General features: G+C 41.0%; 1 protein-coding gene across 2 annotated transcripts in view; it reads right to left on the reverse strand.

Annotated features, from left to right (window-relative positions):
• The window catches only part of PALM2AKAP2 (PALM2 and AKAP2 fusion), a 264,854-nt gene that overhangs the window by 140,867 nt on the left and 111,050 nt on the right, over nucleotides 1-12,937 (reverse strand). For both annotated transcript variants that reach the window (XM_030466924.1, XM_030466920.1), the window contains exons 4-6: nucleotides 12,260-12,374; nucleotides 11,670-11,691; nucleotides 3,205-3,306 (exon numbers count right to left, since the gene is read on the reverse strand). In XM_030466924.1, coding sequence (XP_030322784.1) covers nucleotides 3,205-3,306; nucleotides 11,670-11,691; nucleotides 12,260-12,374 — 239 coding nt within the window. The remainder of the gene's footprint in view (nucleotides 1-3,204; nucleotides 3,307-11,669; nucleotides 11,692-12,259; nucleotides 12,375-12,937) is intronic.

The raw sequence follows: 12,937 nt of genomic DNA on the forward strand, positions 1-12,937 counted from the left end.
ACTGCTTTGGGAGGTTTATGAACTAGCTGTGTCCATAGCTACCATGATCCTGAGTGCAGGGTGTCCATTTTCACAATGAAATAGTGATACCAGGTGCCTGATCTGCCTCCCCATGATGGATTTTTCCATTCTGGCCACCACACAGCATCCAGAAGCAGGCTGAGGGGCAAGAGCTGGTGTCTGCTGCCAGGTGGGCGGCAGGAGGCTGAGAGGCAACTGGCATGGAGTGAAATGGGAGATTTAGGTTGGGAATAAGGAAAAAAAACATTGCCCCAAAGCCAGTGGAAGTTAAGCCTTTGAGCAGGTTGCTCCAAGGAGATGTGTGAAAAACTATACCATGATGCAGCTTGGAGAGCAGGTGGCATGGAGAACTCGCTTGGGACGGTACTGGCCCAGAAGTTGGTGGGCAACTGTCCTTCAAGTCTCATGCAAATAAGTCTGCTTTAAAGGCTTTAATCCAATTCATAAGGAGTAACAAGAGAAAAAGATGCAGGTGCCACTGCTAACACCCTCGAATTTGTTCCTTTCATGGTGCAGTTTGTTGGGTGGGTATGAGGGGGAGAAGGAAAGGAGGAGTAATGTTTAACATGTCAGGGGAAGGTGAAGGCCAGCTACAGATTTTTGACCTCATATCTTTTGTTTGGGATCAATGGCTGGATGTTTTGATTCTGAAGCTGAATTTGGTGAGATGGTGAGTATGAGAGTAAGGACAACTCAACCTTTAGGTAGCAAGGCAACCCCAAAGCTCCAGTGCTGGTGGATCTTTGAAAGGGATGCCAGCAGAAGATGAGAGTTAGCAACAGTGTTCAGGCCTCTCACCTTCTACCTGGGAGCAATGACTGGAAGTTTTCAATTTTGGACCATGCTCTGGCATGGGTAGGAGAATGAAAGTAAGGACCAGCCTTTGGTGAGGGGGGTCTGAACATCAATTGACCTTTCCAGGGCTGCTCAGGCAGATACTGTTTACTATCTGTGAAAATCACAGAGATTAAAGGGGTTTTCCAGTCTATGGTACACATGAGAAAAGTGACATTCTGGCAGGTTTTTGAGTGACAGATAGCTGAACTGAAGCAAAGCTGATCTATGATGGAGCAACAGCACATCCAGAAAACAATCTCTGACAGGCCCTAGTTCCTGATTTGTCCTGAGCACTACAACAGCGAGGGCACTGACAGTGCACAGACTGTCTGCCTGCTACCTTCTTGGTAAGAAGCAGCAGCATGAGATCCCCTAGAGCTCCTGCACTCCTGTTCTTTGAAGAATGAAAATATTATCTGGGGCATGACTTTTCCATAATAGCTGATGATTTTTCTATCAAAATGCTATGTTATTGCACATATTTTTTGTGCAGTGGAAGGTGCAATCTGCCAGACCCTCCCTGTACTGTCCATTAAAAGAAGATTCATATAATGGGCAAACAGAAAAATTTGATAGATAAATCAAGTGGACCCAGCCATATTTGAGAAAAGTTGCAAGAGTATCATTTTACCTATGGTAAGTAGTACAAAGAAGTAACCATGTCTTTATTAGAAAGGCTGGGCAACAAGTTCTAGCAATGCTTTTGAGCTGCCTGATATCTTCTCTGACCTAGAGAGTTAAAAGGTGTGGTCAACGTGCATTTTATTTCTGGCTAATTTGCTTAAAGATTTGCCTCCATCAACAGTTTCTTTTCACATCTTCTGCCCTGATTTCAGCAGCAGTATTATTAAGGTATTAATGTAACATGCAGTTTATGACCTGCCCCAGGGATGACATTAAAGTTATTTGTACACGTAAATGCACAGACATACACAAGTTTCTTAGAAAGCTGTTCACTAGTGAAATGCATTGCCATGGAAGAAGTGAGTAACAGAACCCTGCTTATCTGCCCATATGCATAATGTTTGTTCTCCACAGCAAAACCCAGCAGCCCAGCTTGTTGCCAAAGTGGCTGAAATTTAATTAATGTTGATTCCTAAAATGTCTTTATTTAACCAGAGCTTATTTATTGGAAAATGTGCTCTGGTAACACAATAGAGAACTCTCTGACTGAATTGAAACTGAGTGCAGTATTTGAAGATGACAACCTCTATTCACAAGTATGATTTTTCTGCACAAGCTTTAATTACATATTGCAATGCTTCATGACAACAAGATCTCAACATTCAGACAAAAAGATCTGGCTTCTGCCAGATTGTGGATTCTGACAAATGTGAATTCAGAAGCTATTCTTAAAAAAAATTAAATCTTATTAGACTTTGAGCCTCTTTTAAGATGGATGCTTACCATCTACCTTTAAGCACATACGATGGTGCCTTTATGCTACTGCGCATACACGATACTCTAATCAAAGACTACATGAACGAGGCTTCTGGGTCATTTGAGGAATAAAAGAAAGTATTGCATTCTTGGTGTTGACAAAATGGTACAAAACAGACAGGGAAAAGTTTGCTTTTAGAACAGATCAGGGCAAGCATGGGCGAAAGGGAAGCTTTTGGAATGGCTTGCAAACTGCTGAACAAAATGGCAAATTCCGTAGCTGTCTACAGTGTATTATCTGCAGACATTGCTTTGCTATGCTTGTTAACCTGTTCTTCAAGTAAGCCACCTTTCAGTCTCACTCCTTGGTACACCCCTTAAGAAGTCACCAGAAATCTGGTCTTGAGATAGCGAATACATTTTTTTGAAATTAAGAAAAGCACACAGCTTTTAACAATCATATTGTTAAACACAATTTAGGACACAATTCAAATAATTCTCTATGTGACCTCAAGCACTAAACATGCCGTAATTCTTCCCCTTTCCCCCAAGAAGAAAGAATGATACACACATAAGTATAAAATGACACAGAAGTTTGAAGAGGGTATGGGGACCTGTGAGTGCCTGTGAGAGTCATACATCTTAATGGGAGTTGCATGGGTACAACAGAGAAGACAAAACCTTGGCCTAGATTCCATGTATATGTATCAGCAGAGATGGAAATAACCAAATGTTTCCACATAAAAATACTGGGCACATTTTATGCTACTTGTATGTAGTTCAACTACATTGTTTTGAGAGTACTCCTTCTGCTCAAAAATCCTTGACTTACTTAAGAAATACAAATTAAGTGGCATTTCCTGGCATTTAAATGATACTGGGACACCAGATCCATTAAGGTAATATAACAAAAAAAGTTCATGGCTACTGGACTGGTATTATAATACTTTGTTCCTTGAGACTTACCAGCTACTCTGCTTGCTCCGTCCCGCCCAGGAACTGGCTCTGCTGTTCGTGAATAGAGGGTTGGGAGTTCAGGGATCTGGGAGTAAATGTAATTTACTGCATCTGGTGTCAGAGAACAGGAAACAGTTAGATTCGTGCTACAAGCCCCAGTGGCTTCATTGCTTAGACAGCAGAGTGTTGTCAGCCCCGACAATAGTCACTGGAGCTTTGTACTAGATAATTGGATCAAAGCAAATTGCAAAGTCACTGTCGTGTGATTGGTGTTCAATAGACTAGCTGAGGCAGGAGGGAATGGGTCCAGATGACTCAAACCTTATGTCAGTTGAACACATGAAATTATTTGTCAGGAGGTTCTGGATTTATCAAGTCCATGACCTTTAAAATGGGTGAGAGAGGGAAGGTAAGGAACAAACCTAATGTGATACCCAGAATACATGACATTTCAGATACAGATATAAAAGCCAAAAAATGCTGGTGTTGACTGGACGGGATGAAAGGCACCTCTTTTGCACAGGTTTTCTCCATTATTATTGAATAAGTATTTTGCTTTTTGTTCTTCAAAGTGAAATTTAGCTAAAAATGAAATCATGTGTAGGTACTAGTAAGGTGCCCATTGTCACCTCCAGTGCGTATGAAATGCCTGCCAGTTCCATAGTGCCATCAATCTTTAACAAACTCTGAACCAACAGAAAGCTACCGTAAAGGAATGTTAAAAGTTCTTTTACATTTGAGCTTACGGTTGTTTAGCATTACCTAAAGACATTAAAGACATTCACAAATATTTACTGGGAGAAGTTTTGTGGACAGCATATATCGTTCTGGCTGAGCTAAAAGCAAAGCTTAGAGGAGGGATGAACAAAAAATTAACCTACAGTTAAGGCACCAAATCAAAATGAAAAATATTGAAAACAATCACATTCTTTCCTATCAACAGGAAATATTTTCAGTTTTGTACAGAAATAGTCAAATTTCTGTTCAAAGTTGAGATTCTTTCTGGTGTGAAACAGAGCATTCTTATTCCTTCAGGGGCACTTTGCTGGTTATAATTTAAGTTGTTGAGTCTTCAGTATGACCTGGTTCATGTATAAGGGTAGAAGGCAGACTGTTTTCCTTGGTGCCTATTTGTGTTACAAGAAGGTGAGACAGGAAGACCAGTGTAGATCATGAAAGTGAACTGGTGAACAGAAAGAGAAAATTAAGCACCCTGTTGTAGGCTGCTTGACTGCATCTGATGAAGGAGATTCTTTCATCATGTTCCCTAAGGGCTAACACTCAACCAAGAAAAAAATCCTACATGTGGTGGTGTCCTCAAAAGACATTATGTGCCTCCTCTAATCCCAAAGTCTACTACTTTGGCAGGAAAATTTGGTCTGGTGCCAGTGAAAGGGTTCTATTGCCCTGACAGTCTGCAGTGGCTGCTGGGTGCAGGAAGACCATAATCTCAGTTCCCCAAAAGACATTCTAACCCCCAGGGAGCAATGTAAGTGAGGTCCCCTTCCCCTGCATTAGAGCAGGGTGACACAGGGACATGGTGCAAAATCATTTCAGAAGAAAGTTAGTATGTAAGTTCAGCTTGTAACAGATGAATTTGGAAAAAAACCTTGGGAAATACACCAGGGAAATACTATTCTATTTCATACTTGAGTAGACAAATGGCTGTCTTGGCAAATTGGGCTTTTATATTTTCAATGCATAGTGTTTCCTCAAAGTTTTTTATTTTCAGCAGTAGAGACTAGGAGAAATAATTGTTTAGGACAGTGCTGACCGAGTTATGGCCAGCAACAGCTGGTGGGTTTTTTCACAGATTTTCTTGCCTTTGATGAGAAATTGGTACAGTGCTCAGTGTTGTTGTTCTGGGAAATATCACCAGCAAATGAGCCTGCCATCATTGAGGACTAAAGTAGTTTCTCAGAATAAACAAGTGGGGACTGTTTTTATGAGCCAGAATAAGAAGGCACTTTGTGTTCTGGAAGTGGCAGAAATTCAGTGATTATTCACCCTGTAGAGTGTACGGGAGTGCTGGAACAGTAGTTTCAGTACATGCTCCTCTTGCAGATTGATTGACAGTGCAGGCTTGTGATGCTTAACTAATCATCCTTACTTCTTTTGCAGCTCAGGAAAAGAAAAAGGCCAGTTAGGGTACAATTCTCATCCATGGGTACAAAATTCTTTACAAGAAATTTTTTTTCTGCCTGTACAGGAAACTAAGCTGACTGTTCTGGCAGCTAGCATCAGTGATGTCCAGTAGTGAGCAAGATCAGTTGCAGAGCTTCATAGTGAAACTTTCACTTTAATGCTGCCTCTGTGTGTGGACTTCAGCCAGCTGGGGTTTTTTTGCTTCCTCATTTAGGCGACAACACCTAAGTAAGCGTTAGGTACTGTTAATATTGACCCAATTTAGAAATTTTGCTGGATGTTATTTAGAATGAAATATTAAAAAATTAATTTCAGGGCTCTTGACAATCTCTTATTACTGTCCTGAGAAAGGAGCACCAGGCTGGTGTGGTGGGGTGGTATTCTTTTGTTCTTTCTTCTGAAGTGGTGGTACTGTGTGACAGAAATGACCAGAAGTTGAGGCTTTGTTGATTCTGCCAGTTCCTGTCTTGTCCTCCTCCTGACAAAATATACTTGCTCACTTCCCTTTATCTCACTGGCAACAAGGTCTGTTTTATTTATCACCTCTAAAAAGGACATAAGAGATCAGTTTTCCAAGGAGTGGATGAGACACAAATTAGCACTTTGTTCACATGAGAAGACATAGATTAAAGCATTTGAGCTGCTTTGACCCCATTCAATATCTTAATTTCAACTTTTGCTGATTTATGAATATCGAACATGTCCTGTAATTTCCTGTACTACTTTCTGTACTACAACAAACTGCATTTTGGGACTATGGCACTCTTCCATATTATTGAACAGACAAGTGCTTGGGAGAACATATGGGGCCAGATAATCCTTCAAGGGTGCTTACACAAAACTAAACCTTCAGAACTGCTCAGAATAGCTCCCACACAGAGGCTTGTGGCCAAATGTCTGGTGAGCTCATTTTTCAAGGGCTGGATTATCTGTAAAAAGTCTGACTTTCACTAAAATTAGTGCTTAAGGTCTTTTGCAAATACTGTCTCAAATGGCATGGCTGTTCCACTTGCAAAGCCTTCTGGGACTCTACAAGGCTGCATCAGAAGGAACAGAGATAATGACCTTCCCACCACGTCTGTAAGACCAAAACAGAGGGTTAAGCAGGTGACTTTGCTAAAAGCTGAATAGCCTGTCTCAGACTTAGAGAATCATGCTTTAAACTAGTGAACTTGGGAGACAGGATTCACAGCTGACACCTGCAACTCCATAAGCAATTGAGTGGGTGAGTGCACCTACCAGAGCAGTAAGGAAATCTCCCTGACCCTTTCCAAGGCAAGAACCCTCAGTCCAAACACTTCAAGTCTGGGCAAGAGCATGAAGAATCCTGTACCCAGACTGAGCTGTCACAGGAATCATCAAAACTCAGAGAGGAAACTTCAACGATGTGAAGACTGTAGTGGATGGCTACAAAGTCTTTCAGAAAAATTGCAAGGGAAGAAGAGGAGAAGAAGGAGGTGCATTTTATGAAAAACAGACATTTGAGCATTTAGAAGAGATGTCTGGAGACTATGTCAGTTCTATTAAATGAATGCCTTTGGATTAAGATTAGAGGAAACACTGTCACAGAGGATCTTACATTAAGCATCTCTTACTGAACTCCCAATCACAGTGATTAAGCCAATATAACCTTAGTTTGGATGCTCAAGGAAGACTCAGGACAACAGGACATGGTCCTCATGGGTGGCTTCAATTACTCAAACATCTGTTGGAAAGTAAATTGGTGTATAAGCCACCCATTAGGTTCCTGGAAAGCACTGAGGACTGCTTCCAGCTACAAATGCTGGACATGTAAAGTAGAAGCAACACATCGCTAGACTTAATGGTCACAGACAGAGAATGTTTACTTGATACACAACTACTAGTGGTGGCCTTGGATATAGTTACCACAACAGTATGGAATTTAAAATCCCACTGAGCACACACAAGACCAGTACTAAGGACAAAGACCTCAAATTTTAACAGACACAGCTTCAATATTCTCAGAGGTCTGCTGCAAGAGATTCAGTGTCCATCAAGGACAAGGAGCATGTGAGTGCTGGGGATTACTTAAGAAGTACCTGCGGAGAGCACAAGAACAGTGCTTTCTCAGGAAAGGAAGAAGGCTGAACAGAAGACAACAGTGGCTTAATAGTGAGCTTTTAGGTGTAATTAGAAGCCAAAAAAGAAGCATACTAGATATGGAAAGGCAGCCAAATAGGCATTGAGGACCACAAAAACCTTGATGGGGCATGCTGAGATGCAGGGAGTCTAAATCTCAGCTAGAATTGAAACTGGCCAAAGATGTCAAATACAGTCAAAAAGTTTTTTTCAGATTTGTGAACAGTAGGCAGAGGCACATGGGAAGGCATAGGCCCATTACTTAACAGCACAGGAAAACAAGCAATACTGATGAGGCAGAGGTTTTCAGTACTATCTTCGCCTCTGTCTTGACTCACAAAGTTGGACCCCAGATCAAGCAGCTACAACAACTCATGTGTTGAACTTCCAGTAGTAGAGACTGGTCTGTGGCCTCTTGCAAGGAGTCAACTCATACAAACCTACTGGGCCAGATCAAATTTAAAAGTTATTTAAAACCCTTCAACTGAAAAACAATTGCTTGTGTGTTTTTACAGGACCTATGGAATGCACTCTGGAAAGGTCTGTACTTGACTCCTCCAAGGACATTCCCATCTGATTTGATGTTGGGCTGCAGAGATGATTAAGATCACAGAAAATCATAAAAGTCTCTGACTAACCTGCTGGGAACAAAATCAGCTGGGTTTTCAGAGTTGTATTTTTGCAAAATATATGCCAATAGATACCAAATTGAAATAGAGGTTTGTGCAAACTGTAAAGTTACTTCAATTATGGCTTCTATGTATTGGATGAAGTAGAGTCATAGACTCACAGAATAGGTTGTGTTGGAAAGGACTTTTACAGGTTATATCATCCGATCCCCCTGCAATGTGAAGTGACATCTTCAACTAAATCAGGTTGCTCAGAGACCATCCAACCTGACTTAGAATGTTTCTAGGGATAGGGAAACTACCATCCCTCTGGACAACCTGTGTGTCACCAGCCTCAGAGTGAAAAGATTTCTTTCTTATATCTAGTCTGAATCTCCCCTCTTTTAGTTTAAAATCATTACCCCTTCTCCTGTCACAACAGATCCTACTTAAAAGTTTGTTCTCATCTTTCTTATAAACCTTTCTTAAGGGTTGCAGTTAGATCTCCCTGGAGCCTTCTCTTCTCCAGGCTGAACAACCCTAACTCACTCATCCTTTTTCACAGGAAAGGTATTCCATCCCTCTGACTATTTTTGTGGCTTTCCTCTGGACCTCCTCCAGCAGGTCCAAGTCTTGTGTTGGGAGGTCCAGAACTGGACACAGTACTACAGAAGAGGGGGAGAATCACCTCTCTTGATCTGCTGGCCATGCTTCTTTTGATGCAGCCCATGATACAGTTGGCTTTCTGGGTTGCAAGTGTACACTGCCAGCTTGTAAGTAGCAGCACATAGTTTGCATATGGATGGTCAAAGATTGCATCAGACAAATCCACCCCTGAGGCAAATTCAGCAATCAAGGTAATTACATCAGATTGTAATGTGGCGTTTATTTTACATATAGATGGAGCCATGAACATCCACACACATAAAGAGCTCTCTCTTTTCTATTATTCATCTCTTGCATGCAGCACAGCACTACAGCATGCCTGGTTTTGACTGTAAACTTGAGCAGTTATAAACAATGTCATTCCTAGCATCATCTCAGTCCTTGTTTAATAGAGAGCTGATCAGTCACAAGTCAGCAAGGAGCTGGCAGAAGCACAACTGCAGGTGACAGGGCTGCAGTTTTGCTCTTCTTTCTTTTGTGTGGTGACCTATGAAGACAAAATGTGTTCATACCCTGGAAAATGTAGAATTTGTGTTTATTGTGCCTGGATGACTTCAAGCTCAGAGGTGCTCATTGCCAAACACAACTCTTTTCTGGGAAGCGTGGGAAGGACACAGAAGTCACTTGCACAGCCACTAGTGCTCACCACCCCTTGTCCCTCCCCTGGAAGCCTTTCCGTGGATCCCTCTGGGCTCTGAACTCCCTGCAGTTGTGCTTTCTGTACACTCAAAAGCTCTGTCACCACCTTATCTATGGCACAATAACATGCACAGGGACACAACAATGTGATAAGTCACTTTCTGTACCTTCATCATATTTAGAGTAAAGGGATTGACACTGGGGAAACTAATGTGGGATTTATGGACTGGAAGTTTTTCAGGATGTGGCAGCAATTGCATAAATTGCTCCAACAAGTTGGTGTTGGTTTGCATCTGAGTTTTAAACAGCTTTCTTATGTTGTCCAGTGGCTCTTACCACTTCCCTCTGTAGCACGTGTAACAGATGGTTGTCAGACAGATGGCTGATCTCCTGTGACAAAAAGCAAGTGCTACATGTTTTTGAAGAAAGGAAGTCTCAAGGGTACCAATGGGCTTCTAGCTACCTATGTACATGTTTCCTTCCTGCTATGATCAGCTACCCTCACAGACTGTTGTCAGGGAGAGAAAAAAAACAGTAGGACCAGCTCAGCTTTCATCATCTGAAGACATAGTCACATCATGCCCACAGTGGGACAGCTAACCAGACAGCTTGCAGCCTTGGTCAGCCCTGTAGGAGAAGAGTATGGTACTGCTTAGAGGATAACTTGGGCCCACCTCAGTCCACAAGGACCAGCTGCCATGAGGAAGAGACAAGATATTTAAAGCACATGGTCCAGATGAGAAGAGGTACTGGTTTACTTAGCTATACCCCCTGCTTGCACATTTATTCTGGAGGCACTCTGCTCTTTTTGGCATAACTGTGCAGTTTTCTGTTACCTTTCAGAGATCATGAATTTTTCTTGCTTCTGGTTTGGTCTGTGAGGGAGGGGTCCGCTTAAATCAGGCAAAATCTGGAGAGCAGAGGGCTCTTGAACTCAATAAAATACTACATTGCTACAAAAAGGTATCTTCAGTGAAACTGCTACTTTGTATTTGCTAGCTGGGACTCCCTTTCATTCCCCTTTTATTGCAACAGGCATGAAGAGTAGAGATCACGTCATGCAGTTGAAAAAGCTTCTGCAAAATTTGGGTGTTAATTCCTGTAGGCCCCATTCCTCTTTAGGAAACATAGCAATAACCATGGTGAAACCCTGCATAGGTGCAAAATATTTGCCATTCCGGAATTTTACTTAATTTGTGACAGACAATTTCAAATGCTACAGGAGGAAGGAATAGCAAGTTCTTATCATGGGGCATCCTGGGACTTCCTATATTTTTTTCTCCCAGCAATAGGATTTAATATAAAACTTTACATACATTGCTAACAGAAGTGAAAAATCTCTGAACTAGACCTGAAGCAAAAATTTCTGAAGTAGATCTTTGTGTTAAAAAGAATACCCTCTCACTAATTAATATTAATGCTCTCAGAAAGACACCTTAAAGTCAGCTCACGAATGTGTTAACCTTCCATTGTGTCTCAGTCCTTTAATGTTAGGATCTACCTCCATATTCCTCATCTCTATGCCCACTACAGTTGGGCATGGCTTTGCCAGCAGCTAGAGGAGCTAGTTTTCACCTCAGTATGTTGAACCTTGTCCATTCAAAGAAATGTATTGAGAATGAATGTCTGGAGCACGGATATAACTGCAGGTGGATCAGCTTGATATCTTTGTTGAGTTTTAAGTGTTCTGCAGAGGCTCTGCAAGGGTCTTTCTAGCTTCCTGGGAACCAACCACATTATTTGTTCACTCAGACATTTACATTTGTAACTCAGTTTCTAGACTGATAAAACATAGTGTGACAATGAGTTCATAAACTAGGAATTATTACATCCTCATCCACTCATGCATGGTTTTCTTTCTGTGAGAATCATCACACAGTGAATATAATTAATCAGTGAAGTAGTTGTTCCTGTGTATTAGGAATAGTCCCCATTTAACTGTTAATAACCAGAGTATGAGTGTATACAATGGAGATTGACCACAAAGATGTGAACAGGAGGCTGCAGTGCAGGGGTATCATGTGATGAAAGGGGTCAATAACATAAAAGTTGTATGATGTCTGTTTTAACTCATCTGTGATGTTCTTTGCCTTTATGTGCACATAAGATGTGGAGATCTGCCAAAGGAATACTTTTTCACCACAGTAGTGATGTTTGTGCTTGCACTATAGAAATACAAAAGAGACAGATAATAGCTCGAGCAATAAATCAGAAACACACAATGAAGAGAACTCCCACTTTGTAAACCTTTTCATCAAAGCTACAGTAACCAGTCTTGTTAAACCCAAAGCTATACAATAATAAAAAGGCACTTACCACCATCCTGGTGTGAGAAACTCTGTGAAGGAAAAAAAAAAAATGTTTGGTTAAACCTTTTATATTTTGGGTATAATTTTATGGTTCTTTGCAGTTTTTACAGCAGTAATTGGGGGTGGAGACTCCTTGGAGACTCCTTGGTTCTAGGTGCTATTAGAGATGAAGGGAAATGGACAAGGTGTAACTGAAAGGAAAACACTGCTCTTTGTTGCAGGGTGTAATGTTCAAAAGTGGCTTTTGTGGCAAATGCCACCATCTCTGGGTACCACTGGGATTAGAGAAGTTTGAAATGCCTTTCAGGATCCTGCTGACATTTTTCAGTGGGGCTAAATGCTCACACTATTTCCCTGCAGATAACCTAGGGAGAAATCCCTCTTTGAGAAAAGCTGTCATGTGAAGGGAAATCCAAATAACCCAACCAAAAAGATCTGACACCTCTATATCTCTTCTAGTCTTGTTCATCCTGGTTTGAGCTATATGCTCTGCAGTCTCCCTCAGTCTTCCCATAAATGCATAAATTATAACTACTACTTTCAAACAGTCCTGAGTCTACTTTGGTTTCAATCTGTGAATTACTTTTTAAAAAATACCTTTTGCAAGTTTTCGAAGGATTTCTCAGTCTCTTTTAGTTTCTCCAAAATGATTTGTTCTTTGGCAGATATTTGGGATTCCTCACTTTCTAAATTCTGTATTTCATGTTCCAGCCTGTAAAAGACATACAGATATGCACATATACACAAAAATAAAGCATGTAAAAATTATTTCAATGAGCCATAGTTCCCTAGGTATTAATTAGCATTTCAAATGTCATCACGTACAATTTTCATTCTTGTTATTCACAACTGCTTTCCTTGCACATGAAGGGCACATGGATTACTTGTAAAAATATCTATTTAAAAGAAAAACAATAATTCCCTTATTATCCACTTCTGCAAAAGCAAGTACAGATTAACTAAAAATATACCTCGGTACCCTTTCATCCCAATTCCAGGAACATCTCTCCTACACACACTTTCATTTTACAAATCACAGCATGGGAAATAATCATAAATATTCAGTACTTAGTAGAGGAATAGGTGTCTTCTAATGTTTCCATACTCCAGACAATGAAAAGAGGAACCTTTGCTGGAAGCTGGCAGTAAACCAGTTGTTTCAGGAGTTTCTCTTGAACCAGTATATTACCTGCTTCCAACAGCTACACTCTGGGAAATCCATCCATCCATGCTTTCTACTCATACTGCATGATATTGGGAACCCCAGAGGATGCA

Source organism: Calypte anna, chromosome Z (genome assembly GCF_003957555.1).
Source record: "Calypte anna isolate BGI_N300 chromosome Z, bCalAnn1_v1.p, whole genome shotgun sequence".
In the NCBI taxonomy this organism is placed as follows: Eukaryota; Metazoa; Chordata; class Aves; order Apodiformes; family Trochilidae; genus Calypte; species Calypte anna.